The 26,687-nt window shown below is 36.2% G+C and overlaps 5 protein-coding genes across 8 annotated transcripts; 3 read left to right on the top strand and 2 right to left on the bottom strand.

The window, feature by feature from the left end:
• Positions 1-162: 162 nt before the first annotated feature.
• BAM7 (beta-amylase 7) lies at positions 163-7,557 on the bottom strand. 2 transcript variants are annotated; one of them, XM_088805457.1, is made up of 11 exons: positions 7,041-7,557; positions 5,941-6,562; positions 5,348-5,635; positions 5,186-5,263; positions 4,758-4,961; positions 3,959-4,153; positions 3,377-3,541; positions 2,399-2,659; positions 1,511-1,729; positions 1,105-1,324; positions 163-523 (listed from the first exon to the last, which is right to left on the bottom strand). In XM_088805457.1, the coding sequence occupies exons 2-11, from the start codon at positions 6,385-6,387 to the stop codon at positions 495-497; spliced, it is 2,106 nt and encodes a 701-aa protein (XP_088661583.1). In that variant the 5' UTR covers positions 6,388-6,562; positions 7,041-7,557; the 3' UTR covers positions 163-494. The 2 variants fall into 2 exon arrangements, with proteins under 2 accessions (XP_088661583.1, XP_007051814.1); XM_007051752.3 differs by having other exon boundaries at positions 5,941-6,546.
• Positions 7,558-8,239: 682 nt separating this feature from the next.
• BAM2 (beta-amylase 2) lies at positions 8,240-12,152 on the bottom strand. Of its 2 annotated transcripts, none has more exons than XM_018125778.2 (10): positions 11,957-12,152; positions 11,589-11,858; positions 11,428-11,490; positions 11,122-11,325; positions 10,486-10,680; positions 10,176-10,340; positions 9,776-10,036; positions 9,428-9,646; positions 8,891-9,110; positions 8,240-8,691 (listed from the first exon to the last, which is right to left on the bottom strand). In XM_018125778.2, the coding sequence occupies exons 2-10, from the start codon at positions 11,841-11,843 to the stop codon at positions 8,609-8,611; spliced, it is 1,665 nt and encodes a 554-aa protein (XP_017981267.2). In that variant the 5' UTR covers positions 11,844-11,858; positions 11,957-12,152; the 3' UTR covers positions 8,240-8,608. The 2 variants fall into 2 exon arrangements, with proteins under 2 accessions (XP_017981267.2, XP_088659194.1); XM_088803068.1 differs by having other exon boundaries at positions 11,589-11,776.
• A 4,158-nt stretch (positions 12,153-16,310) lies between these two features.
• On the top strand, positions 16,311-20,276 carry ATMYC1 (basic helix-loop-helix (bHLH) DNA-binding superfamily protein). The gene is made up of 8 exons (XM_018114314.2): positions 16,311-16,783; positions 17,112-17,363; positions 17,524-17,620; positions 17,762-17,776; positions 17,965-18,021; positions 18,155-19,066; positions 19,338-19,790; positions 19,918-20,276. Exons 1-8 carry the CDS (start codon positions 16,659-16,661, stop codon positions 19,984-19,986), a joined length of 1,980 nt encoding a protein of 659 aa, XP_017969803.2. The 5' UTR covers positions 16,311-16,658; the 3' UTR covers positions 19,987-20,276.
• Positions 20,277-21,093: 817 nt separating this feature from the next.
• Positions 21,094-23,022, top strand: LOC148764811 (putative pentatricopeptide repeat-containing protein At3g01580). 2 transcript variants are annotated; one of them, XM_088804214.1, is made up of 2 exons: positions 21,094-22,538; positions 22,650-23,022. In XM_088804214.1, the coding sequence occupies exons 1-2, from the start codon at positions 21,136-21,138 to the stop codon at positions 23,020-23,022; spliced, it is 1,776 nt and encodes a 591-aa protein (XP_088660340.1). In that variant the 5' UTR covers positions 21,094-21,135. The 2 variants fall into 2 exon arrangements, with proteins under 2 accessions (XP_088660340.1, XP_017971167.2); XM_018115678.2 differs by having other exon boundaries at positions 21,094-23,022.
• On the top strand, positions 22,968-25,097 carry LOC18614139 (Calcium-dependent lipid-binding (CaLB domain) family protein). The gene is made up of 6 exons (XM_088804216.1): positions 22,968-23,101; positions 23,823-23,901; positions 24,024-24,089; positions 24,179-24,317; positions 24,681-24,816; positions 24,906-25,097. The coding sequence occupies exons 2-6, from the start codon at positions 23,835-23,837 to the stop codon at positions 25,050-25,052; spliced, it is 555 nt and encodes a 184-aa protein (XP_088660342.1). The 5' UTR covers positions 22,968-23,101; positions 23,823-23,834; the 3' UTR covers positions 25,053-25,097.
• The last annotated feature ends 1,590 nt before the right edge of the window (positions 25,098-26,687 follow it).

The raw sequence follows: 26,687 nt of genomic DNA, 5'->3' as shown, positions 1-26,687 counted from the left end.
TAAAATAGAATAAATGGGTGAGAACTGATACGTGGGAGCATAAATGGACTCAGCTTCTTTGTTGCCTGGGAAGGGCTGTAGATTGGATGAGTCTGTTTCCTTCTACTTTTCGTTTTTTGGTTGTCAATGGTTTAAGTAACAAAGGAAAAAGGAAAAGAAGGGTATGATTCAATGGTAATCTATTTTTTCCACTATTCCAAGGAAAAACGTCACGATAGCTTTCGTTCAAAAGAAATGCTAATGTCCTCAAATTCCAATGGTACATGAATCAATTGATCATTGATCGAAGAAACTACCTGACCTAAGTTGAAAACAGCTAGGCATGTCAAGGAGCGGTCCAAAAATACTTCACCACTTTTATCCATGATTTCCATTTACAAAAGTGTTTGTTAAACTAAACTAACATTACCCTGATATGCAACATATGTACCTTCAACATTAGTTGAGGGGCAAAAGAAATGATACATGATTTTAAGGAGCTTCCCTACCCCTTGCTATACCTGGAGATCTAGAACTGCTTCCCCTGCAACGAAGATGAGATAGGAGTCAATAATCAGTTTACTCAATGCCATTATTTTGTTCAAATTGATCTCATCCTTTATATGACATATTCTAAGAAATCTCAACACTTATGAAGAGACGAGAGGATAGACGTTGTCTTTGGGAGGAAGAGATAAGAGTACTAAAGTAAAACTTAGGGGAGGAAATACCAAACCAGTTAACCCCCTGATCTTGGGTAAGCTTTACACCTCCCAGAACTAGGAAAACCCAAGCCATACCAAACTCGATTTTATTCCACATTTAGGATCTTTATTTTAGAGAGAGAGATTTTCAACTTCAATGAGATACAACATATGAATTGGGGCAAAATCAAATATGATTTTGTTCATTTGGGCTTCAAGGTTGAAATTTCTTTTTTTTTTTTGATAATAATAGTTCACTCCTTGTTCTAGTTTCAGTTTTGCCAGTGTTTTTTTGGCCTTTTTGGCCTTGTTTCGCTTCAATTGAGAAGTCCTTTTTTTTTAAACCCTCTACCCCAGGTCCCCATCCATAGATAAATAAATAGTAAAAAATGCCTAGAAGAGAAAGATTATAATAACTTACCATGCATTCGTTTGACAAACCGTTCAAATTCCATGAAATTCTGTCTCTCCATGAGAAGTGGACTGAGCCTAAGGTAAGTAAAAGATGCAAAATGTCTTCCATCTGGATCATTTACAAGTTTGAGATTGTCCAATATCTTGTTATAGCCCATCCTATCATGGCAAAGCAGAGCATTCTCACTTGCTACTGGAATGCAAACATCCCATGCAGCATTCAGCACCTGAAACAGACAATTACTAAGCTTCTGGCTTTGAATATGGAATCAGCACCATTGAATTTACAGTCACATATTGCCAATGGTTCTCCAATTTGCCAGGTTTTTCCAAAGAAAAAGTGTTCCTCTGGGAGAAAGGAAAACTAATAGCAAGTAACTGTTAAGGCTCATCAGGAGCTCTCAAAACCTCACCTGCCAGACTAAACCCTGAGGATCTGCCAATGCTTCCCGCAAGTCCTCATGCTGCTCTAACAAATGCAGTTCAGGACATGCAAAGTTTAAAGTAGCTCCATGCTTATGCAGCATTGCTGCTATTGCAGAATAGCCATCACGATTGCAGGGATTGTAGAATCCAGCAGTTAATTCAGCAGCATGACTAGCTGTTTTATACCACCATTGAATACCTGGCAGCTGCTCAGCAATTAAACATGGCAAAAAACAAAGCGAATACTCCGTAGCTTGTAAAAACAACTTTTAAAATTAGTTTAGAAAAGGTACCAAAATTTGTATTCAAATGAACTTAACTGCAGGAGGAAACCTCTAAACAAATTATGGTGGAACAAGCAACAAAAAGGATAGGAAGAGAAAGAAGGGGGGAGGGCAAGAGGAACTCTTCATTTGCAGATTAGAAAGATCTTGTCAAAATGAGTACAAAGGGAGCAAAAATAGAACATGTAAAAGCATGTTATAAAACAATTTAGTTTTTTTCTTATGTAATTTGATAGATCAAATGCTACATATTAGAATCAAACTTGAATAAAAATATCATAACAATTTACAATCTTCAATTGCCTATAATTACTTTAAGCATCCATGTTGAAGAATGAACTCTTATAATAGCATGTTCAAAACATTAAGACATGAAACAAGACTTGGACCTGGGCATATTTCTGAATTCACCAGGATTTAGGGAGTTTAAGGATGGAAAAGGACAACACTCTTAAACAAGGACCAGAGTTGAAGGGGTTGAAGAAAAATAAGACTGCTATCAGGCTAAACAATGAATAATAATATCAATATTAGGGGGTACTAACAAAAAAATTCAATCCAATATAAGATATATCTATTCAGGTGACTCACCTTTGCTGCAATGCAAGTGCCTTCGAAAGCTAACTTTGCCAGAGAGAGTACCCTGTCTCCGTGATCGACTAATACCTGAGAGTACCAATTAAGGAAAAACCTACCATAGTAACCATCATAGTCTCCACCATCACAAAAGAAACCAGTTTCATCTGGCTGGGAATTATAGGACCCAGCATTATCTGGCCCTCTAGCCCAAAAGCTGTGTCCCCTCAATTCTGCTGCTTTCCTCAGGCTTTTTGACATGTACTGATCATAACACTGCAAAAGGAGAGACTTATCTATATGATGCCCGGAGGAGAACCAAAAATTTAATGCTCTTGGCAATGTGGGTGAGAAAACCACAAACATGCAATGTACAGAGACAAACAGGAGCAAAAACAAAGAGAATTAAAACTAGCTAGGCTGGCGATAGAGCAATACTAATAATCATTATGAAAATACTTGCTCTAAATTTGAAAAGAATTGCCAGCAAGGAACCCACATCTTAACACAACCATAACAGATAAGAACACTGAGCATGCTAATATAGCCCTTTTGAAAGACTCCTGGAAGGCCTGGCTAGTCGGCATTTCCTATTTATTGGTCTCTTTCCTCCTAGGCAGTAAAAATAATTGGGGCGAGAGAGAGAGGGAAGATGTAGGCCAAGGTTCCAGGTGTGTGGAAATGGGATTGAAGCATCTGAGTGACAAAACATATATATAGCAGCAAAACATTATATTAATCTATATAAATAGTTATTGAAAAATCAGTTGTCACATTTAGGGTTCAAAAATCAAATTGGTGAATCTGGTTCTAGATTGCAGAATTTCTTTCAAATTTCCCACTAGAAAGAACAAATCACTGTTCTTGTAGCAGCAACTTCATATCAAATCGCTGTGTATCCCAATGCGTTAAATAAGCAACCAGTCCAATGTTGTAAGAATGTGTCAGATTTAAACAATGCAGGATTGGTATTCAAATTATAATAACAATTACCTGGAACTCTCCAATCCCAGGATATCTCCATCCATGCTTTACTGGACAAGATGGGTACCGTAGCTCCCCACAGGGACCTAGTCCAACTTCAACCATGGATATAATACCATCCTCAAAAAATTCATTAAATTCCACCCGGAAACTTCTCATATAGTCAAAGTATACCTATGTTCACCAACAAAAAGTTAAAACATAAAAAAATCTACCCTTAGCAAAAATACTAGCTTGACATTGAAGGATGGAAAGAGCAAATCAAGTTAGCATAACAAATCTGTTTAAATATCCCTCAAAAGTAAATTCCACAAAATAGCAAATTTGAAGTCACTTTGTTTTGTAGCAATGGTGATTTTTACATAAATAAGATCCAAAGTTAGATCCATTGCCAGTTATATTGACAGAACTTATGCATGGAACTAGCTTCAGTTGTTAGCAAATAAAATTTAATGATTCACAATAAATGAAGAAGGCAGAATGTAATACAGTAAAGCCTGGAATTTGTATGACGTACACAATAGCATCAATAGCAATTGTGACAAAGTTAGAGACTAAGTAATGCCTGACAATTATATCAAAGACTAATACCTCAACAGCAGTTCGGCCCCTTAGAACTCGTTCCTTATCAATCCCCCATGAGAGGCATTCAGGGTTTCTTCTTCCTTCTCTATCAGTGAAAAACATGTCAGGATTACTTCTACCAATTTCTGCAACCCAATGGGGAAGAGGAATACAAACATCATCACCAACATTGCCACCACATTCATGAAACGACATCACAACCTGATCCATCAATTAGATAACTGTCACACTTGGAACAAATCTTTAGAAGGATTACATCCAAAAAGTGAAGAAAAGAAATAACACATCATAACCTTCTTCACATCTAAAAACAAGCTTCAGATACAAAAGAAAAGAAACTTTAACTACTCATGGCAGTCTAAATTGTCTGGGTTACTTTCTAAATTAAGTTGTAAATGTTCAGATTGTTTCTTTCTCTTCTAAAGTTAGTAACTGGTGGAAATTTCAAATTTCCTTCCAATATTTGAAAGCTTGACTCAAGCTCTAGGGAGTTATGAAGCACAATTCCTAAATGCAGCCTACCCTCCTAAGACATACCACTGATGAACATGGCCACCAATTAAGGTAACATGGCTTTTGACTACTTTCAGCTTGAATTAACTTATAGTGCTCTTGGGGGATGAGGCACATGAGGGTGAGTAACAACGACCTATGCTCATATGAACAAATAAATCAAATGAAAATAAAATCAAAGGTAGGTGATAATGGAGGTCTTTACCATATCAGACTTCAGATATAAATATTGCATACTACCTCAAGCAATTAGAAAGCATTCAACCATGTACAGAACTCATTTAAAACTCACCTGTATCTTAAGCTTAAGCTCACGAACCATCTGAAAGAGTCTTCGGTAACCATTCCAGTTATACTCCAGGGGAGCATGTGCTTCCACTATTCCCCACCAGCAGTCAACCATAACCCCATCTACATTGATTGATTTCAATGCTCTTAGCTGCTTTAGCAGACCGTCTGGATCAATGAGCTCACACTTCATGTTGATGATACCCAACTGCCACAATTAGAGTGAATCATTATACTGAAACTAGGAAAGTATCTTAAAAAGTTGTCACATCTTGCATGTAGTTAGCTTTAAGAAACACTAAAGCATCAAATCTGTGATGTTGCAAAAAGTTATGAATGCCCATTTGACAAAAGGACCAAATATGAAGTGTTGAAGAATAACTAATAAGCCAATGTAAATATAGAGCGAGAATTTTGAATTAGAAAACTCACTGGTAGCATCACATAAACTGGAACATATGGAGTGCCAGCAAAATCATGTTCTGGTAGCTTAGGGGGTAAATCAATAACCTATAAGGTTTGTAGATGAGAAGAGTAAACAACTGTCACAAGAACCATCCAAGAAAATGTGACCTGCACATAACTCTGTCAAACCTGTTTGTTGTTAACTGCTTCCATGGAACCAGCAATAAGTGGAAGACTTTCCGTTTGTTCTCCACCATCTCCAACCATGCCTGAACTTTGAGAACGGGCACTTGAGGATAGATCATAAGGTGAAGGAGTAGGCATGAAAACACCCTTCATTCGACAAGCATTGTAGTCTACTGAGGTCCGATAGCCAGAAGAGACTCCCCGCAATGAGGTAGGTGGAGTCGGTTGTGACACCATTTGGGAGGATGATGACGTCATGCCAGCAGAAGTGCCAGCAGCAGGCCTTGAACCCTGCAAAGTGAAAACATTCCCATTTGGATTTTCCATAGATTCATCTGAAGTGAAGATCAAAGGAGCATTAAAGAGCAGTGCAATCAAATGCGTGATGCATGGTTCTAAGCCTTACCATCAATATTGTGCAGGACAAAGAGTAACATGTATATATAATCCAAGATTAGGTAGTACGTTAAACAATGAAACAATCTATAGTCCTGTTGAGAATGTTACATTTTCAATGTTGTACCTTGCAGTTGATATTGAACAAAATAATTGCACAATTTAAGAAGAAAAAACTGATGCATTCAAAAAGCTAGTACCTGAGATCTTGATGGAAAAGTGGTTCCATCTGGAAGAACAACCCAGCCAGCTTCCCTAGCCAAAGCTGCAATCACATCATTGATATCAGCTCTAACCCTCAGGTTATAGTTCCCATGCCTCCGCAGCCCTGCCAAGATCCTTGCCGTTATTGCTCTCCTATGCCGCTCTCTTAGCTTCGTTCGCTCCTTTTCTTCTAGTGGTCGAGACCTCCGAGCTCCTCCTCCCCCTGGGGTGCTGACTTGCTCTTGAAGTTGCTGGTGATGCTGAAACTGACCACTACTACTTGTACTTTGCATCACTCCATCAACACCCATCATCATCTGTGCAGCAATATGCTTCTCGCCATTCTCCTCATCCTCATCATCCTCTTCTTTTACATCCATTTCCATTTCCTCTTCATCATCTTCCTCACTAGCTCCTATCAATTTCTGCATATCTGTTGCCATAACTTCCCACTCTAATCCTGGACCTCTAACTCCAAGATTACCTTAGGATTCTAACTTCTGGACTATAAAATGTTATAACCATTTCTCTTATGACATAGATTTCTCTTATACTGCAGCAAACATCCACAAATTGCTGCCCCACCGCGATTTCTGATTATCCTGGTAACAATCATAACTTCAATTCATATTAATTACACAAAGGGGGAAGGAAGGACTCCCCAGTTAGATATAGTTCCAATTTTACAGTTTTTCTTGCAGACAATGTCCAAATAATAACAAAAATTATTATAAGGCACCAAGTAAGCTTCTATCTTAAGCCTCAGAAATATCAAAAACCCCAATAAATTGTCGGTTAGGAAACTATTTGTCTTATTTGGATTTTAATTTTTTGTTCTTGAAAATTAAGACAACAAAATACCAAAAAAGAGTCAAAATTTTATTATTTTTCTTCTTCTTTCCCTTCTCCAACGCTTTCTCAGCAACCAAAAGAAGAAACCTAAGTACTTAACTGAATTCTCCGCGGTAAAATCTACACAGACAAAAAGAAAAAGAAAATTCTCTCTAGAACTTCAAATAACAAGTTTTCCAAAAAATATTGGAGAATATTTCAGCAAAAACAAAGAAGGCCAGGCAAAATTTGGAAAGAAGATTACCTTGAAAGAAGCGTCTCAATTTCTCGCGTACTTCTCACGCGAATTTTTCAATTTCCTAGAAATGAAGCTTCGAAATATCTGCAATCCTTCATCTCCTCTTCAAATTCCACTTTCCCGACTCCAACCGACCGCTCTATGCGAACAGATCCATTTTCCCGGCGACCGGAGGGTATCTCCGGCATAGTACGACGGCTATTCTCCGAAGCTGCTAAGATAGAATAAGCGAGGAAGAAGGGCCGAGAATGGGGCTATTTCCGGCGAGGGAGGGGTGAGCGCGTGACAGAGAGGGGTGAGCGCGTGAGGGTTAGGGTTTCACGCGTGTGTGGGATGGGCGAGCGTGTATGTGTGTGGAATTTAGGGCTTGGCACGAATGGGGCGTGTGTGGGATAGTGTATTAAGCGGAGTCTACGGAAGTGTGAGGGAAACACGTGTCACAAGTGCCGTGGGCTTTGTTTGAGGGACCGGACCGGACACGAGATATGGGTGTGTCTCTCTTTAGGTGGATATATCATGTGACCTGCGATTCGTGCTAAAGCCGATTATAAAATCCGTTTTATTGACTGTCGCCAAAAAGAGAATATTTCCCATATTTTAGAAATATATTTTTTTAGTTTAGTATATATATTTAAATTACTTGCACCTTGCATAGATGACAAAATTTACTAGTATGCGGAGATGGCGAAATTCATTCAAATTCCAAAACTCCTTTAATTTATTTGAATTTCAAATAAATTAATAACTTAATTCATTAAATCCGAATTTAAAGTGTCTCCACTTCAAGCATTGAAATATTCTAAACTTGAATTGATAGAAATGTAAATTACTTGAAAAATTTATAACAAGTCATATGAAACTTGAATAAACATATTCAATTTCAATATAATTTGATTTTAAAAAATTAATAATTTAAACTTTATATCCGACTATTTAAATCCAATCTAATTCGATTTAACTAAAAAATGTCAACTTGCCTTGCACAATCCGAAAAAAAAAAAACTAAAAGTCAAACTAACTTAAAATCGAAATGATTTGAATTTAAAATAATTAAAACGTAAATTAATCTAAACATAAACAACTTTAAAACTTATCTCGAAATTATCTAAATCTGAAATAATTCATCCAAATCTAATTCAATTTAGATTTAAGAAATTCAACAACTTAAACTTGTAATAATCCAAATATGAATAACTTGAAATCTAAACTTCAATATTCAAATTTAAAGTGATTCAAAATGAAATGATCGGAATCCAAAAATTATCCAAATTTTTTTGTTCCAAAATGACCCAACCCGACTGCTCAATTATACCAGCATCTATTTACAGAATTTGGAAAAAGTCCTACACATTTTTAAGATCTATAACAATGAATTAGACAACATGATACTTGGAAGTTTTCTGAAATGAAACAAGTTCTCCCTGTTTGGGGTGCCAAATGTCCAGCACCCTGAAGAAAACATTCTCAAAATTTGAATTTTCTCGTATGCATTGCTCTTGGTCACTCGAGGGACCAACGGAACCTGAATTATTTGTGTAAAAACGTCTACAAAGTTTACATCGTGTATCTTTCTCCTAAGCATCAACCTGTCCATCCTTCCCCTCGGGTTTTGCAGGCTTTTCATTCGGAAACGATTGGAGATCTGGGACTGCTTCCCCTGCAATGGAGATAGCATAACTCATAAGTTTCAAGTTATTGCTACAAAGTAAGTAGTTTATACACTTGTAGAGCCAATGCACGCTCCAAACCTAGTTATAAAAGTGCCTTGCATCAAGTTGCATCAACTATGCTTTGGAGGGTCAACTCTTTTTTCAACAAGGAGGAACAAAATGAGAAAAATGAAGGTAATACTGTACCATGCATCCTTGTGACAAATCTTTCGAACTCTGCAAAGTTGTGTGTCTCCATCAGAACTGGGTTGAGTCTGAGATAGGTAAAGGCAGATAAATGGCGGCCATCTGGGTCATTCCGTGGCTTGGCATTTTCTAATATCTTATTATAGCCTTCTCTGTCATAACATGGAAGAGCATTCTCACTGGCAACCAGTATGGAAACATCCCATGCAGCATTCAGCACCTGGCAGTTAGCAAGATGGTAGAAAAATTAGATGTGGTTTGCTAGGACAACCAAGCCATACTGCAATACTATGACTTCAGACTCAGCTAACATCCACACATATGATAACCAACTGAATGGCCCTGATCCAAACATTATTGTACTCAACTGAATATAGGAGTTTGGTCAAAAGCCAAAACCACTCTAATTCATGTTTTCTCACTCCACTTTTGACATCCAAGAAAATAGATAAGCCCATTTTTTCTCTAGAACACATATATTATAGTAAAATTCTATACCCACCAAAGTTGAAAAACAGAATGAAAAACTGCTAGTACCTGCCAAACTAATCCCTCAGGGTCTGCCAGTGCCTCTGGGAAGTCCTCATGCTGATCCAAGGTGCGCAATTCAACACAGGTGAAGTTTAATGCAACCCCATGCTTTTTCAACATTGATGCAATTGGAGCATAGCCATCACGATTTGAAGGATTGTAAAACCCAGCAGTTAGCTCAGCAGCATGGCTAGCTGTTTTATACCACCAATGAATACCTGATAGCTGGAAATTAAAATCAAAGCGGAGCCAAGATTCTAAGAACAAAAGGTCATGAAGAGTTTGCTCGTACTTTTATTTCAAAACATGACATTCGAATCAGCTCCAAAGAAGAGAAATTGCTGCAGCACTGACCTTTGCAGCAATGCAAGTGCCTTCAAAGGCTAAATTGGCCAGAGCAAGCACACGATCACCATGATCAACCAAAACTTGAGAATACCAATTAAGAAAGAACCTGCCATAGTAGCTGTCATAGTCACCTCCATCACGAAAGAATCCAGTCTCATGAGGTGTGGAATTATAAGAACCAGCATTATCTGGTCCTCTGGCCCAGAAAGAGTGCCCCCTAATTTCTGCTGCTTTGCTTAGACTCTTCATCAAATATTTATCATAACACTGAACTGAAACAGGTTGCATTAATGCTTGGAAGATAAGAATATATCACATATCAAAACTACAATCAATGCTTAATCATAACTTTTTTTTTTTTGGGAATAAAAAAAATTTCACCGATACATAGTCATTTGAAATGCACCTGAAATTCACCAATACCAGGATATCTCCAACCATGCTTCGCAGGATAAGAAGGATAGCGTAGCTCCCCACAAGGACCCAGTCCAACTTCAATTTCAGATATGACTCCATCTACAAAGAACTCATCAAATTCTACACGAAAGCTCCTCATGTAGTCAAAGTAAACCTGCACTTAAACATGCAGCAAAAGAAAGAAACTTAAAAAGAGGGTATGGAAGATTTTGTCAAAAGCAAAGCATGAATATAAAGTATAGCTCAATAGTCTGAGCAAAAAAAAATTATAGCTCAATAATCATAATCAACTGTAATACCTCAACAGCAGTTCGGCCCTTTAAAACCCGCTCCTTATCAATTCCCCATGTGAGGCATTCAGGATTCCGCTTTCCTTCTCTATCTGTAAAATATATGTCAGGGTTGCTCTCCCCGATTTCTCTTATCCACTGAGGGAGTGGAATATGTACATTGTCTCCAACATTGCCTCCGCATTCATGAAATGACATTACAACCTGTTGCCATTTTAGATTAAGAAATGGGAAACATTATCCAGCATGGAATTTCAAAAGAAAAGGGAAAATAATCCCGATTAAATGATATATTGATTTCTATGTTGTTGTCAAACACAAAAATTATTTTCCCATATATGATATGAGAGCAACTTTAATCAAACAAAAGCATAACATTCATAGATAAACACCAAAGAATAAACCATCTCATCTCAGTTTTCCATCTTGCATAGACTACCGATGGTTAGAACATGTGTCACGATCAATTAAAGTCATCACAAGCTGACAGTTTAATGATAACAATGGTCTAAATAGTAACTAATCTTGTTCTAACTACATGTATATACCAAGAACAAAAGTGGAAAAGAAGAAATGGCACCCAGAGAATGAATAGTTATTGTTAAAACAAACATAGAAAACACTAATTTATATACTACAAATCACCTGTAACTTAAGCCCAAGATCTCGCACAATCTGAAAAAGCCTCTTGTAGCCACTCCAATTATACAATTGAGAAGTGTGCGCCTCAACTATTCCCCACCAGCAATCAACCATAACACCATCAACATTAACAGACCTCAAAATCCTTAACTGATCCAGAAGACCCTCTGGGTCAACCAACTCACATTTCATGTCTATAACATCCAGCTGCCATCCCCCACATTAAAAACACAAAGAATAAACTAGTTATTCTTCACTAGGAAACATTAAAAAAGAGAAAACCCTTCATAAACTAATTTTGAAACTTACTGGAAGCATAACATATACAGGGACATAAGATGTGCCAGCAAAATCACGCTCTGGTTCCATAACCTACCAAAACAAGAGCCCTTTAGTTTTAGATTCCCAGTTAGTTCTTGTTAAAACAGTAATAAATAGAAAAATTTATGAAATGCAAAATGTGTTTTTACCTGATTCTCGTCAACTTTATCTGTCGAATCACCAACGAGTGGATGATCCTCTGTTCTCTTTCCTTTATCTCTGACTATGGCTCGAAGTTGACACGATCCGGAAATGCTAGAAGAAACAAAACCTCCCTTCAACCGACAGAAGTTGCAATCCAGTGAGCTCGGAGACCTAGAATGTACTGTCGAGTAAGCTGTAAGAGAAGCACTTGGCGGCTTTAGACTATTGAATATCCGAACTGACGAAACAACCATTTTCATCTTTCCAGTAATGGCCTGAATAAAAAATGCAATTAAACACTTGCTAAGCTCTACTTTCAAATAAAATAAATGAAAACATAAGAAATTCCTTTTTAAAGCTTAATTTGCCGCACGTTTTATTTTGAAGATCCTTTCGAAGAATATGGCGACTGGTTTTTGGCCTTTTTCTCTTGTTCTGGAAAACTTTCTCGATAACCAAACGGAAATTGGGAGGGAAGAGTGAACTTCGTGTGGCGGGGAAATAAAGGACAGGAGCACTTAACGATGACGTTTTGCGGACGTTTTATGGATCCAAGACCATGAGCTCAATTTTTCGAGCCCCGGTGCAGCTTAAGATTAGTTAGTAAAGTAAAAAGTGACGGGCTTCTAGCTGAAAACACGAGAGAAATGGGACAGACCACTCTTTGCTGCACACGTGGCTAATAATATGGCTGTAACCCGTTGGTTTTCTTTGAAATAAAAATATTTAGGCTGCAAAAGGCCCTAATAATGAATGAGCAAAAGTTAATCTAAAGCCCAAGAAACAAAATTTCTTATCCAAATAGGTGAAGTCTGGGGTGCACTCATGGCCTTCACAATAGAGGCCCAAGCCCTTTGTCTTCAAGTTGGGCTTTCAATAAGTCTCACTGGAATCTCGATTTATTACTAAAAGCCTACGAATATTCGTGAATTATTTAGACTCAACCAGATGAATACTTGATATAAACATAAAGAGATTAATGGGTGAATACTGTGAGATACTCTCAATTAGTTTTAGCTCAAGGAAGAAACATATACATAAAGCATCAAGAATAGCTTTACATAACAGGAAAAGGGAAAAGGTAACTTTCTTCCATCTATAAAGTATAAATTCTATTCTTCATTTTTTTTCTTCGAGATCCGCAAATGAGATAATTGAGATGAATTTTTAAGTTTTTAAGTGTTATTATGTTCCTTTAAGAGTATTAAAGCTTGTTTTCATTGCGAATTATGAAATATATATATATATATATATATAGAGAGAGACTTTATTCAACATTTATATTGTAACATTATGAAATTACTACTTATGTTTCATCCTCTAAGAATCAGTGGATTGGGTCCAAAATGGTAAACCTAGCCCACACCAACAACATACATATGCCATCCCTAGTTTCAAGATCCAAAAGAGAGTGGCCTCCTTCATTGTTATTTCATTATTTTATTTTTATTTTTGGAATTAAAATTTGTAAAGATTTTCAAAAAAAAAAAAATATTTTTATATTTAAACTGGGTTTTAATTGAATTATTCGCTCTCTAACGCCTTTGTATTCCTTTTCTCAAATTTTTTCAAGTGTGTGTAATAATTAAAGGACTGCATGCCATACAAGTTGTACTAAATGTTTTATTTTTCCAAGTCACAAAATTAAATGAAAATTAATAAGTTTTTGAAAAGAGAGAGCTTTGGATATGCAATGATTATTGATATTGAATTATAGAATGGATGATCGTTGGTGGGATTAAATCATACAACTTGAAAATTTCGAGAAGCATATCATCATTCATTCACATGCTTTGCCTCGTGAGTTGGAAACAATAATCAAACATTTATTTTTTCCTTTTTGTTGATTCATTTGGTTTCCGACATAGGAATCCTCAATCGAACCACATGTCCGCCTCACCCTAATCATAGCTCTTCCGTACACAAATGAAAAAATTCCTTAAATTATTAAATAGTTTATTTTCTTTTGACATTTAAACAAATTTTAACATTTTTATTTTCTGTAAATAAATTTTGTAATTAATAGTGATTAATTATTAGTAATCACTTATCATTCACGTGAAACTGACATACAAAATAACATCAATATATTAATTTATCATATATTATAACGCATTAATATTTTATATATGAGATATTATGTGATTAAAATGTTAAATAATAATTCATAATTATAAATGATAATGCTAGTTAATTTAAAAAACAGCTCGTTCCAAGATAGATATCATCATGTGGAAGCAAACAGTTTGACAGCATTGTCTCATCGTAATAAATACGCTGTTACTCCATGCTGCATGCTTCAAATTTAAGGCACCGCCCTTGACTTTTGGAATGGAAACGGAAGACTTCACATGCAATCTGCAAATCATTCTTCCACCATGTTTAAACCAAATATTGCAGCAACCTCGTTTAACATGGCTTTCGAGGAATTCCTTTTCTTCGTAAGGAGATTTAAAAAGCACTTATCAAACGATATAATAAAAGAAAGATATACTCTCAGCGTTCATCAACTTTGATGCTGGGATATGATGCGATGTGCCAGTTAGCCATGGCAGATTACAGCGGGACATCCACCTTGTCAATCAAATAATATGGTTATTCTTTTTCTACAGCTTTTTGAAGTAAAAGTGAGTGAGACAATGGAATGACTCAAACACTTACTTAACATAAGGACGTGATTTTCTTTAACGAGAATCTTTGCTTTGGTGAGGTGATAGTTAATTTTTCTTGTCATGTGGGACGAAAAGGAAGCCATATTCACCCCTAAGAAAAGCCATAAAGTATCAAAATGAAGTTTGAAAGTGTGATCCATGTACAGTCATGCATGAAATTTGCCCTGATGTGATTTTTTACGAAAAGATTAAATTGTTTAAACTTTTCAAAATTTATATAAAATTTGATTATGCATGAAGTATTAGATTTATTAATTAATGCATGATTTTTTATTTAAAAAGTAAAATTTGAATTCTTTTTTTTCAATTAAAAAAAAAATCATCATCTCTTTCTTTCGAGTTGCTGAATTTTCCAACACCTACCTGTCAAGTAAGAGGCTTTTAATTTGCATGATTTTATGATTGGGTATTTTGAAAAAGAGGTGAAGTTTTTTATTTTCCCTGATGCATGGTTTTGGTTTGTTGTGCAGGCCAGAAAACTACAAATAACAAAACAAAGAGACAATATGGAATTAGGACAACAGAACGTTCAAGTTGTCCGCCATGGACATAACTCGATCAAAAGCAAGACTCCAAAGGAAACTTTGTTTTTGTTTTCAAAACATATTCGCCTACAACATAAAATATGGACAGACGCATGCAACGTGCATTATCGCATATCTCGTCTGTATTCTTGATCCTCAATATTATTGGACCCTAAAGCCAAACCTGTACAAACAATATGTACCAGGAGGCAAAAAAAGTAAGGAGAAATCATGCGTGGAAAGGGCAACTTGGTGATCTAAAATATAGTACATAAAGCAAAAAAATTATTATAAAATGCCAAGGACGAGGAAAAAGAAATGAGGCTTACAAAGCAATATCAGTGTACTGTAGATGGAAAGCTGACAAATGAGAAAATGAACATGAAGCACGAAGACACTGACCTTTCTTCTTCTCTCAGATGAGGGCCCGTTGGCCCCTCCTTCAATAATGTACCTGTCGCCTACGCATTCATCAATTCAACCAGTTCTCCCATTAAAGCCTGCAATCACCCTTTCCTCCTGTCACTCACTCGCTTTAACACCCCACCAACCATTCCTTGGTCTTCGTCTGCATTCCTTTCCCCCAAGGGTTTTACCCAATTGGTTAACTTTAAGTACATCCAATGATCGGTGATCGGTCCAATCCTGTTTACCCTGTTCCGCCATTCTTTTTTTTTTTTTTTGCTAAACATGAGATGAGAAAAGGACTTTTTTCCACTGCACCTAAAGACATTAATCATTTAATAATTGTTAGTGTAAGTGTTGCAACTGATAATGGATTACAGATGGAAATGGATCATTAAAGTTAGCATCGATACAATGTAACATCAGATCTAAAATCAATAATTCATTGATATTAGCTAAAATTTTTATGAAGTAAACATGTTTTTCTAGATCATAAAATAAAAAATCAGCCGTTTCCAAGCTGTGAGTGAAGATTTTGCCGTTACGAAGATCAAACAAGAAAAGTTACTTAGATAAAGCTGCCACTAGGTAGTCTAGGGAGTATAGACCAAACCCGGGGTCCCCCATATTTACTGTTTTTCTTTTATTATACCCTTTTTCTTGGTTTCAGCAACACGATCTTACCCTACGAATTTTGAGGTCATCGAGGTCTATTTCGTATAAACAAGTGTTATCATGGTGAAAAGAACTGATACATAAGTGTTAATTTTGTCTCTCTTCTTATCCCTTTATCCCAATAGTTCTTTTTTAGTCATGATTACTGTTTTAAACTATTGGGTTTTAATTTTATCAACAATAAATATTCGAATAATTTCTGTTTAAGTAGGACTAGTTGGCCTAGTTGCAATTTCTTTGGTTTCATGGCTGTGTAATTATCAACGGAAATAAGGAAATTACTATAATAGTTTATTTTAAGCGGTAACAGTTGGTGTTTCTTTTGTGAGACAAGATTATACACACACGTGATGCTAATATTTGAAGGATTTCTTTTTTGAGATATAAAGATAGAGTTCATGAAACTTATGCACAGTGGAATAAATGCCGGATGGAGATTCTGTTTGCATTTTTTTATTTAAAGAAAAAGTTTCATTGTTCTGTACATTATTTTCATTAAATTCAGTGGCATTCTTGGCCTTGCAACCTTCAGAAGTAAAGAGCCAACAAGATAAGCTCTATATTTGTCTGTCTTTAGTCTTGTCCTGGCTTTTTGAGTTTTGAGATCTCCTCCCTCCTGATGATATATCAAGTTAGTTAGAGAACTATGATTTGTTAACAGATGATCACTGCATTTTCTGTTTTTCCACTCTGCTGAAAGCAAAAATCTTCTTCTGGGTCAAAGCTTGGGTTAACTCTGTTGTTGATATGGGTGTTTTCCACTTTCTGTAAGTTGAATTCAGTCATATTTGTGTTGTCAATGGCTAATGTTGTTGTAAACCAGGAGGGGGTGCCAGAAAACTTAAGGAAACAGCTTGCAGTGGCTGTAAGGAGCATCCAGTGGAGCTATGCTATTTTCTGGTCGTTATCAGCTACACGACAAGGGTACTCTTAGCATTAATTTGTTCCCCACTGATCATTTCTATTCTTCAAATTTAATGTTCATGTTTCTTAATTCCCATTTTTAGGTTTAAATGTGTTTTTGGAATCCAATGCAAGTGAATGCTATCTGTCTTTAATTTTCTCAAATCGGAACTTTCCTTCTTAGTTAAACTTACCACAAATAGAACACTGGTTTTCCTTCTATAGCTGGCATAAAGAGGTACTTGTGCAGTAGAATGTAATGGAAACATGGTACCTGGAGAGATCAGATTTAGTAAGTCTCCTTTTAACTTTGAAATGATAATGACATGGCTTGATTAACAATCAATAGGGTACTTCAATGGGGTGAAGGGTACTATAATGGAGACATCAAGACTAGGAAGACTGTTCAAGTAATGGAGCTCAAAGCTGATAAAATAGGTCTACAGAGGAGTGAGCAACTGCGAGAGCTTTATGAATCTCTGCTGGAAGGTGAAATTGACCAAACTAAGAGGCCTTCTGCTGCATTATCTCCAGAGGATCTGTCTGATGCAGAGTGGTTTTACTTGGTTTGCATGTCCTTTGTATTCAATCATGGACAAGGGTAATAAGTCTCTTTCTTTAGTATCTAAACCTATTTTAGTCACCTTTTATATGTTTTGTCCCCATAATGTCTGTCTCTTATTGATATTTTAAGTATGTTCAAAGTTTTCTTAGTGTTTCCTTATAAGACTTTAATCATTCTTCTTTGACATTGTGCATAGCTTGCCAGGAAGAGCATTTGCAAATGGTGAAACCATATGGTTATGTAATGCTCAATATGCAGATAGTAAAATATTCTCCCGCTCTTTGCTTGCAAAGGTTGGTTTTCGTTTGGCTTGAGTGTTGTCATGCGATTTTAAAATGGTACAACATCCCAATTGCATTACAAGAAACCACTTGACTGACATTATTTACCTGTGAACTTGTTTTCCATGACTGGATGTCCATAATTGCCCACAGAGTGCATCTATTCAGGTAAAATGATCCCTCCTTGTACAAAGTAAAAATCTTGTCATTTTTTTTTTGAAAAGCAGTAAAATTCTGCTCATAAAATGTGCCTTCTGATCATTACATGCAGATGTGTTATCAGAACAATCTGCAGGCTATGATCCCATCTTACCTTGACTTTAATGTTTGTATTGTCTATTTCTTTGGCTCTGCAGACTGTGGTTTGTTTCCCCTACCTTGGAGGTGTTATTGAGCTGGGTGTAACTGAACTGGTAATTTCCTTTTTTATGGACCTAGGCTGGAGTTTTTCAGTTCATCATATGAAGATAAATGTAGCCATAAAACTTATCAAGGAATTAAGTAATTATAATAATTTTTTTTTTCTGAATACTCTTAACTCCTAAGGTTCCGGAGGACCCAAGTCTCCTTCAGCACATTAAAGCTTCCTTGCTGGACTTCTCAAAGCCTGTTTGCTCTGAGAAATCTTCCTCTGCTCCTCATAATGCAGATGATGACAGAGATCCTGCATGTGTCAGGGTCGACCATGAGATAGTGGATTTGTTGGACTTAGAAAACCTCTATTCCCCTACAGAAGAAATCAAATTTGATCAGGAGAAGTTTAATGAATTACATGAAAATATCAATGAAAATTTCAACGTCAGTTCCCCTGATGAGTGTTCGAATGGATGTGAACAAAATCATCAGATGGAAGACTCATTCATGCTTGAAGATGTGAATGGTGTTGCTTCTCAAGTTCAAAGTTGGCATTTCATGGATGATGACTTTAGCAATGGTGTTCAAATTTCCATTAACTCAAGTGACTGTGTATCTGAAGCTTTTGCAAATCAAGAAAAAGCTGCTATCTCTTCTCCCAAGCAGGGAAGTGTAAGCCATTCTCATTTTAAAGAACTCCAAGAAGGCAATCACACAAAACTAAGCTCTTTGGATCTTGGAGTTCGTGATGACTTGCACTACAGAAGAACTCTTTCTGCTATACTGGGAACTTCAAATTGGTTGATTGAAAGCCAAGGTTTTCATACTTCTGGCTATAAATCTAGTTTTATTAGTTGGAGGAAAGGAGAAAAGGCAAATTTTCATAGACCAAGGGTACATCAGAACATATTTAAAAAGATTCTATTTGCAGTTCCTCTAATGCATAGCGGCAGTTCTCTTATGTCTCAGAAGGAAAATGGTGGAAAACATTGCCTTGGGAAATTGGAAAATGATGATGATGAAAAAGGATATCTTTTACCAGAAAAAAGAAGAGAGGAAGAGAAGTTTCTGGTCCTCAGGTCAATGGTTCCTTCTATTAGTGAGGTTGGTCGACATTCATCTGCACTATCTCATCTAGAAATCAACTGTGGCATAAACTTCATACTTTGTTTATATATGCACTTACATATTCCCATTATGCAGATTTTCTCCGCAGTTCTTTGTGTAAAACGTTCATTATAAGTGTAAACGTCAGAAGCAATTTAGCTTCTGATCAGCTTTGGATAAGTTGCAATGTTTTATCAGGCTAGTTTCTTTTGAAATTTTAACTCTATTAATTTGTTGTGTGTTAACAAACTAGATAGTGTTTTTGCAGATTGACAAAGCATCAATTCTTAAGGATACAATCAAGTACTTGAAAGAGCTAGAAGCAAGAGTAGATGAGTTGGAATCTAGCATGGACTCAGTGGACTTTGAGGCAAGACCTAGAAGGAATTGCCTGGATGCAATGAAGCAGGCATCAGATAATCATGAAAACAGAAAGGTTGAAAATGTCAAGAAGTCTTGGATAAACAAGAGGAAGGCCTGTGACATTGATGAAAGCCACGAAACCGGCTCAGAACAAAGCAGGGTTATTCCAAAAGATGGCCTTACATCAGATGTGAAAGTAAGCATAAAGGAACTGGAAGTCATAATTGAAATAAGATGTCCTTCCAGGGAATTCTTGTTGCTGGATATCATGGATGCTATAAACAACCTACACTTGGATGCCCACACTGTTCAATCATCTACTCTCGAAGGTGTTGTCATAGTAACCATGAAATCTAAGGTTCGTATGCTTAGGCTCATTCTAACAGATTCCTCTGTTCTTTATTTTTCCATCCTCATGAGTAACAAAAATTGAATCCCGAGTCCCAACCTGTTTCATTGTCGTAATTTTCTTTTGTTTTTACCAGTTCCGAGGAGCAGCAATTGCACCTGCAGGGATGATCAAACAAGCACTACAAAGAGTTGCAACCAGGTGATGAGAAGCCACATCAGAAGTAATCATCAACAAGTATTTGTAGGATTTCTCGATTTAGTAGGCTGACTTTCTCGGTGTAGTAAAGGAAGAGGAACTGATATTCTTCCTAACAAGCATTTCTTATCAACCGTTGCAACCTTCCCTCCTAGCTAATAGGCTCAAGTAGGAACTTGCCTAGTGGTAAAGAAGGCCAAAGCCTTCAATATATTTCACCTACTACCAGTTTAAAACCTTTTAGGTTTGAATCTCAGTTGACAAATTACTTTATTTTATGATGCAATTTCTAATTCATGTATGAATATTCTAGATAACATAACCAAACGTCAACTTGAAAATCTCATAATTCACATTGTATACATATACAACATGAAAAAATTGGAAAAACAAATTATACAAATGTTATTAAATTTTCACTGAAAAAAAAAATCAAATTCAAGCTAATACCTAAAAAATAGAAAAAAAAAAGAAGAAAAAAATGTACAATTGATTTTGTACAAATATTATAGTCGGTAAATGAACATTCCTTTAATTGCTTTTTATTTTTAATATAGAAAAATTTCGTCGATGCAATAACTAATATAAAATATTATTATTGGATGAAAATAAGAATGATAAGTTCAACTAATAAAAAGAATTTAGAGTTTCCTTTATAATTATAATAAGAATAAATTTAATGGAAGGATTAAGAAAAGATGAAACAAAAGTTAAAAGAAGAAAGAAAAAAGAACGCGGAGGAAAAATTCTTTTATAGAAATAATTAATTTGAATGATGATACAAAAAAATTTGATGCAAAACTATCCTTCCAAGACCAAAATTCAAATTAGTAATTAGGTTTAAAGCAATTGATGAATTTAAAAAGGCATTTAATATTTATTAAAATGAAATTTGGAGCCAACAAGCAAGTCAATTGCAGTCTGCTAAGACCTGGGCCTGTGGGCTTTGTTTTTTTTTAAGTTAATTCATGGATAACAAAAGTTAAGTAGAAAGTTTGGCTTAGCCCAAGCAAATCATAGTCTCCATGGCTGTAATCAGTAAGCCCAAATTCCTAGTCCATTGTTGAATTTAATCCCCCGACGCCGTCGTTTCACTTTGAACGCCTCCGTTTGGCGCTCTGATCGTTTATGGTATTTATGTTTTACTCGTCTCCTAATGCACAGGCAGAAGCTATTCGCAGAAATTACCCATAGAACTAGAAACTCTCCTACGAGAATCTCCGTAGCTTTGTCTCGCTACTCCACTTTATGCTATAGAAATCCAAATCACGACGGCCCAGTCGATCCTTATGCTGATAAAGATCATGTAATATCATGGACATCCGTGTTATCCAAGTTGGTAAGGCAAGGCCAGCCAGAGGAAGCCATTGGCTTGTTCAAGACAATGTTAATGAGTAATCAAAGGCCAAATTATGTTACAATTTTAAGCTTAGTAAAAGCCTTTGATACTTTAGATTGGGAGGCATTGAGAATGATGGTTCATGGGTTGGTGATCAAAATGGGGTTTGAATCAGAACCCTCAGTTTTAACTGCTCTTATTGGGTCTTATTCCGTTTATGGTATGGGAATTTGTTGGAGTTTGTTTAATCAAATACCCAATAAAGATGTTGTTTTACGGAGTGCTATGGTTTCTGCATGTGTTAAGAATGGGGACTATGTGGAGGCTCTTGAGTTGTTTAGAAGAATGCAGTTTCTTGGGTTGAAAGCTAATCATGTAAGTATTGTCAGCATCTTGCCTGCTTGTGCTAATCTTGGCGCTCTTCAGCTAGGTAGAGAAATACATGGTTTTATTATAAGAAGAATGATTTGTTATGTCAATACTGTTCAGAATTCATTGGTTGATATGTATGCAAAATGTAGGAGTCTTCAGACAGCAATCCGTGTTTTTAATGGGATGTTGAAGAAGGACTTGGTTTCTTGGAGGACTTTGATCCGTGGTTATGTTGAGAATGAATGTGGAATAAAAGCATTGGATGCTTTTTCAAAGATGCAGCGGTTGTCTTTCTTCGCTCTGGATGAATTTGTTGTCCGGGATATGATTATGGCAGTGCTACAATCTGGAGAGAGTAAAATTGGATCAGCATTTCATTGCTACATTCTGAAAACCGGGTTCTTGGCTTTTGTTTCCATTGCAACTGCACTGTTGCAGATGTATGCTAAGTTTAGCATGGTGGCTTCAGCTAGGAATGTATTTGATCACATCAGTAATAAAGATGTCATTGCTTGGAATGCGATGATCTCAGCTTATGCTCAAACCGGGCTGCCTTTTAATGCCATCAATACATTTAGACAGATGTTATTGATGAATGAGAAACCTAGTGAGTTCTCTTTAGTTAGTCTATTACAAATCTGTTCTCTGATGGCATCTCAAGAAGTATCTGATAAAGTTGGTGAAACCATCCATGCTTTTGTGGCAAAAGTTGGTTACTCGAGGAATGTGTATTTGTCCTCAGCTTTGATAGATTTCTACTGCAGATTTGGAAGGGTTAAGCAAGGAAAGGCTCTTTTTGATGAAGTTCCTACCAAAGATCTTATTTGTTGGAGTTCAATGATTAATGGGTATGTACTGAATGGTTATGGAATTGAGGCTCTTGAGACATTTGCAAACATGTTGGATTGTGGGATAAAGCCCAATGACATTATTTTTCTTTCTGTTTTATCTGCTTGTAGTCACTGTGGGCTTAAAAATGAGGGTTGGAACTGGTTTTGTTCTATGAAAGAGAAGTATGGAATTACTCCAAAACTTGCACATTATGCATGTATGGTGGATTTGCTCAGTCGCCAGGGTCATATTGAACAAGCTCTACACTTTGTGAAGAAAATGCCAATGGAGCCAGATAAGAGAATCTGGGGCGCTCTTCTTGCTGGTTGTAGAGTCTCGCCTGGTCCAATTAAGATTGTAGAGTTTGTTGTTGAACGGCTTTCCACCTTGGACCCACAAAATAGTACTCATTATTACATGATTTTGTCTGACCTATATGCTGAGGAGGGTAGAGGGGAAGATGCCAAGAGGCTGAGAAGATTGGTCGATGAGAATGCCTAGAGGGGAAAAGAAAAGTTGGATACCACGGTAGTCAATGCAACTACTCTCCTCTACGTACTTTCAATTGATTTTATAACAAGTAGGTAACCAATTGATTTCCTGTCTCTGTCTGTAATTCATTTTGTCGCATGTTGAAAATATATTCTAAAAATTTGTAGCTAGTAAACCTTGAGAGCTTTTTTTGATGGAATCTGAGATCTTTCTTGTATACAGCTAAAATTGTTTACCTTCTCATTTCATTTTGTGTTCTGAAAATCATAATTGGGACTAAAATAATGTTCATGTTCTGAATCTGATACTGAGTTTAAGCAAGAAAACATTAGCAAGATATAACGAGAGTGTTCAATTGTGCATTCTTGAGAGAAAACATGCTTTCTGATCTGCTTCTGTTTAAGCTTGTTCTTTTATAAGAAGCCTTGATCTAAGAGACCAAGCAAGAGCTACTTGGATATGGAAAAATACAATTGATGGCTCTATCAAACTGAATCACTCTCAGTATACAAAGCATTTCCTATATTAAAATTAGATTTTCATAAAAACGAGAGAGGAATTTGTAACAGAAAAAATGGATTCTGCTTGGGAGTTTGAAGTGAAATTATGGCTTGAAATATCTTCCAATTGACAAATTAAAATTGGAGTAAATGTTACATTAAATGGACTTTTAAAACTGACTGCATTAACTTTCCCAGCTTAAGCACACCATAAATCGTTCTTACTAACCACACTCTGTTCCAGTCTTGTCCCCTTTCTTAAACACATAAACACCAAGACAACCTAAGTTTATACCCGTTTGTCTGCAGACAATTTCAAACATGAAAGAAGGAATACTTGAAGTTCTTCTTGTAAATGCTGAAGACATTAGGCACACTAATCTTATTGGTATCTCTTTCTCCTAGCTAAAAATTATAAATATGTCCTGTGCTTTTTTCTCTTTTTGTTGTTGTCGTTGTTGTTTTTGACAAATTTAAAGTAACAATTTGGTTTTGATAATTTGGCCATAGGAACACCAGCCTACTATGTTATATTACAATGTGGAACTCAAGAATACAGGAGCAAAGTGTCACCAGGTTCATTTCTAGTCAATTGATGCTCTGCAATTACTAATGGTTTTCTTTTGGACTGTCTTGAACCATGATGATTGTGTTTTTTGATGCAGGTAAACATGAAAAAGTATTGTGGAATGAGAAATTCAAGTTCGAATTTCCACAATCCGAATGGGAAAACTTGACTCATATTACCTTTAGAATCATGGACAAGGAATTCTTCACAGACAATGGATTTGTTGGTAAAACCATGTAATGTATTTTGCTTCTTTCTCCCTGATATGCTTTTTACTCCATTCTCATTGCCCTGATACCTAAATCAGCATTTAAATCAGCAGGAGAAACTAGTAATATATTTTACCTCACTTCTTCTAAATTTGACAACTAACCTTCCCCACCCTTTTCCTAGAATTTCTTCTACCATGGAAAGTGTAGATAGGACTGGTAGGAAAGTGATAGAATGACAAAAACATGATCTCATAATGACTAGCAGATAGTGAAATGTTGCTATGATTTAATTTTCCCTTCGAGACATTAAAAGCAATTCAACAATTAACACAGACAACCAATATAAAAGCTGAAGTGAGTTGTTTAATTACCATTTTTTTTTTGTAGAATTCACCTTGGTGGAATAATTGCTGAGGGGACAGACAGAGAATTTATTGAACTGAGACCAGCTCCTTACAATGTAGTGCTTGAAGATGACACTTACAAAGGACAGATAAAGATTGGGTTTAAATTCATTGCTCATGTGAGTATGTATAGACACCCAAAGTTCTATTATTGATTCTTGATATCAATTAGCTTGCTAAGAAGCCTAAACTCATGTTCCTTTTGCAGAAAGAGATGCAAGAATTTGCTCTGCTGCCTAATGAACCTAGACGATCATTTTGTAGCTCCATTAGGAATCTATGGAAATTTCCATGGTGGAAATTTTTATTTCTTTATGTACAGAGGAAATCCAAAAATGAGCACAAGGATAATTAAGAGGAATACAAGTGATTGGTATGTGGTTTAATGTAAGAATGTGAACCATGGTCTGAAAATCTATGATAATATGATCAGATTTTACACTTTTTAGAGGAATAACTTGTCTTATTTTAGTGTTCAATAACATAGAAACAGGGCTTGACACCATTTTGCAGAGGTTCACGCATTTCATTAAAAAAGAAAAGGAAAGAGATAGAGAGAGAGAGAGACCATTTGACCTTTCCAATCTAACTCCCAATTAGACCTAACAAGGCAATAGGCTTCAAAGAAATGGAAAGCACGTCTATCTCACGAATCTTCCACCAAACTAAACTGAATTTGTTTTCTTCCTCTTTCAACCCATTGATTTTCCCAATAAGTTTGACTCACCAAAAGTTGAAAACCCATGAATTATTCTTCCCACCAAGGCTTTTAACAAGATGTTGCATGCCTTCCAAGCTAACCTCCGACCAAGCCAACCACCGGGTCCCTATCAAATTTCCAAAACATGCAGGCGAAATCCCCCCATGTTCTATTTCTATACTGCTACCACTACTTTTTCTATGAAACCAACTTGGCAGTAAAAGTAGAATAAACTTGGTATTGAAATTAGGGGCAATGGGGATGGCAGTGGGGGTGTTTGTCATCTTTTCCTATCAAGTAGACTCACGGGTACCTACGACCCACTTGAGTTATAAAGACAAATTAATTGAGTAAAATGATGGGAGGAAGCCTGAATTTGCCTACTTTTAAACTCTGACAGCATCTTCCTAACTTGTTATTCTTCACATGCCATGAACTTACATCATAAGAAAGTATGTATCTATGGCTAAATGAAAATTTTTGCTGTGCTTTGAACCAAACACATTATTTAATTGGGAATCGTTTCAACATATTTAATTGGTCTTCAAGATAAGATAAAATAAAGTTGCTGTTATATATCATTCAATCATAACGTGCTAAATCAGCTCATTTTGGGGCAATTTATATTAATTTCGATAATGAACTCTGACAGGGTAACTGTTCCATGTAAAATATTTCTCACGTATTTGCAATCATATAATATGAAGCCACCAGGCCTTCATAAATATTCATGTACAACTAAGCCACACTCTGCATGTTCTCTATCAGCAAGCCAATACTCGTTCAACCGAAGAAAGCCAAAACTTTTGGCAACTTTTCGAATCAAAACCCAATCTTTCTTTTCTTCTGTTCATTTGCTTGATACCACCGATTCCGATACTGGGTCTTTCTTGTTTTGATCGGAAAAGAGAAGGACCCTGCAATTGGACGGTCGAGATTCCTCGATCATGGCAAGTTGGTGACATGGATATGCCAAAAGAAAGTGTTTCTTTTGGAAAGAAAAGGTTAGAGAAGGGGAGAAAGAAGTGCTTGGGAGGGAACTGTTTCAAACAGTCCCCAGACTGCTAAGCTTTCTTCGACGGTTTCGAATTCAAAATTCTATATTTGACAACCTCTAAAGGTAACTTACGAAAGATTGTTAAGAGAGAGCGTTGCTTTATTATCAACCGTTGGCTTTATATTTTTCAAATTTTAGTTGTTTCATCTCTCTACAATTTACAAGTATTACTTTAAACATAAACTTTATTGCATGTTTACAGTGAATTATGTAAAGAATCTGATAACAAAAAC

This window comes from Theobroma cacao, chromosome 1, assembly GCF_053813885.1.
Source record: "Theobroma cacao isolate CCN51 chromosome 1, ASM5381388v1, whole genome shotgun sequence".
In the NCBI taxonomy this organism is placed as follows: Eukaryota; Viridiplantae; Streptophyta; class Magnoliopsida; order Malvales; family Malvaceae; genus Theobroma; species Theobroma cacao.
The sequence above is the reverse complement of the archived record's forward strand: the minus strand, read 5'-3'. Positions and strand labels throughout refer to the sequence as shown.

What these genes read in the sequence shown, in the direction of transcription:
- BAM7 (XM_088805457.1), bottom strand. Translation starts at nt 6,387, where the DNA reads ATGGCAACAGATATGCAGAAATTGATAGGAGCTAGTGAGGAAGATGAT. An exon ending in AAGCAGTTAACAACAAACAG is followed by an intron (nt 5,264 to 5,347) that starts GTTTGACAGAGT and finishes CAAACCTTATAG; the next exon opens with GTTATTGATTTACCCCCTAA. An exon ending in GGGGCCGAACTGCTGTTGAG is followed by an intron (nt 3,542 to 3,958) that starts GTATTAGTCTTT and finishes TGGTGAACATAG; the next exon opens with GTATACTTTGACTATATGAG.
- BAM2 (XM_018125778.2), bottom strand. Translation starts at nt 11,843, where the DNA reads ATGAAAATGGTTGTTTCGTCAGTTCGGATATTCAATAGTCTAAAGCCG. An exon ending in AGGGCCGAACTGCTGTTGAG is followed by an intron (nt 10,341 to 10,485) that starts GTATTACAGTTG and finishes GTTTAAGTGCAG; the next exon opens with GTTTACTTTGACTACATGAG. An exon ending in CTGGTATTGGTGAATTTCAG is followed by an intron (nt 10,037 to 10,175) that starts GTGCATTTCAAA and finishes GTTTCAGTTCAG; the next exon opens with TGTTATGATAAATATTTGAT.
- ATMYC1 (XM_018114314.2), top strand. Translation starts at nt 16,659, where the DNA reads ATGGCTAATGTTGTTGTAAACCAGGAGGGGGTGCCAGAAAACTTAAGG. An exon ending in TTATCAGCTACACGACAAGG is followed by an intron (nt 16,784 to 17,111) that starts GTACTCTTAGCA and finishes AACAATCAATAG; the next exon opens with GGTACTTCAATGGGGTGAAG. An exon ending in TGGTTCCTTCTATTAGTGAG is followed by an intron (nt 19,067 to 19,337) that starts GTTGGTCGACAT and finishes GTGTTTTTGCAG; the next exon opens with ATTGACAAAGCATCAATTCT.
- LOC148764811 (XM_018115678.2), top strand. Translation starts at nt 21,136, where the DNA reads ATGCACAGGCAGAAGCTATTCGCAGAAATTACCCATAGAACTAGAAAC.
- LOC18614139 (XM_088804216.1), top strand. Translation starts at nt 23,835, where the DNA reads ATGAAAGAAGGAATACTTGAAGTTCTTCTTGTAAATGCTGAAGACATT. An exon ending in CAGGAGCAAAGTGTCACCAG is followed by an intron (nt 24,090 to 24,178) that starts GTTCATTTCTAG and finishes TTTTTGATGCAG; the next exon opens with GTAAACATGAAAAAGTATTG. An exon ending in GGTTTAAATTCATTGCTCAT is followed by an intron (nt 24,817 to 24,905) that starts GTGAGTATGTAT and finishes TTCCTTTTGCAG; the next exon opens with AAAGAGATGCAAGAATTTGC.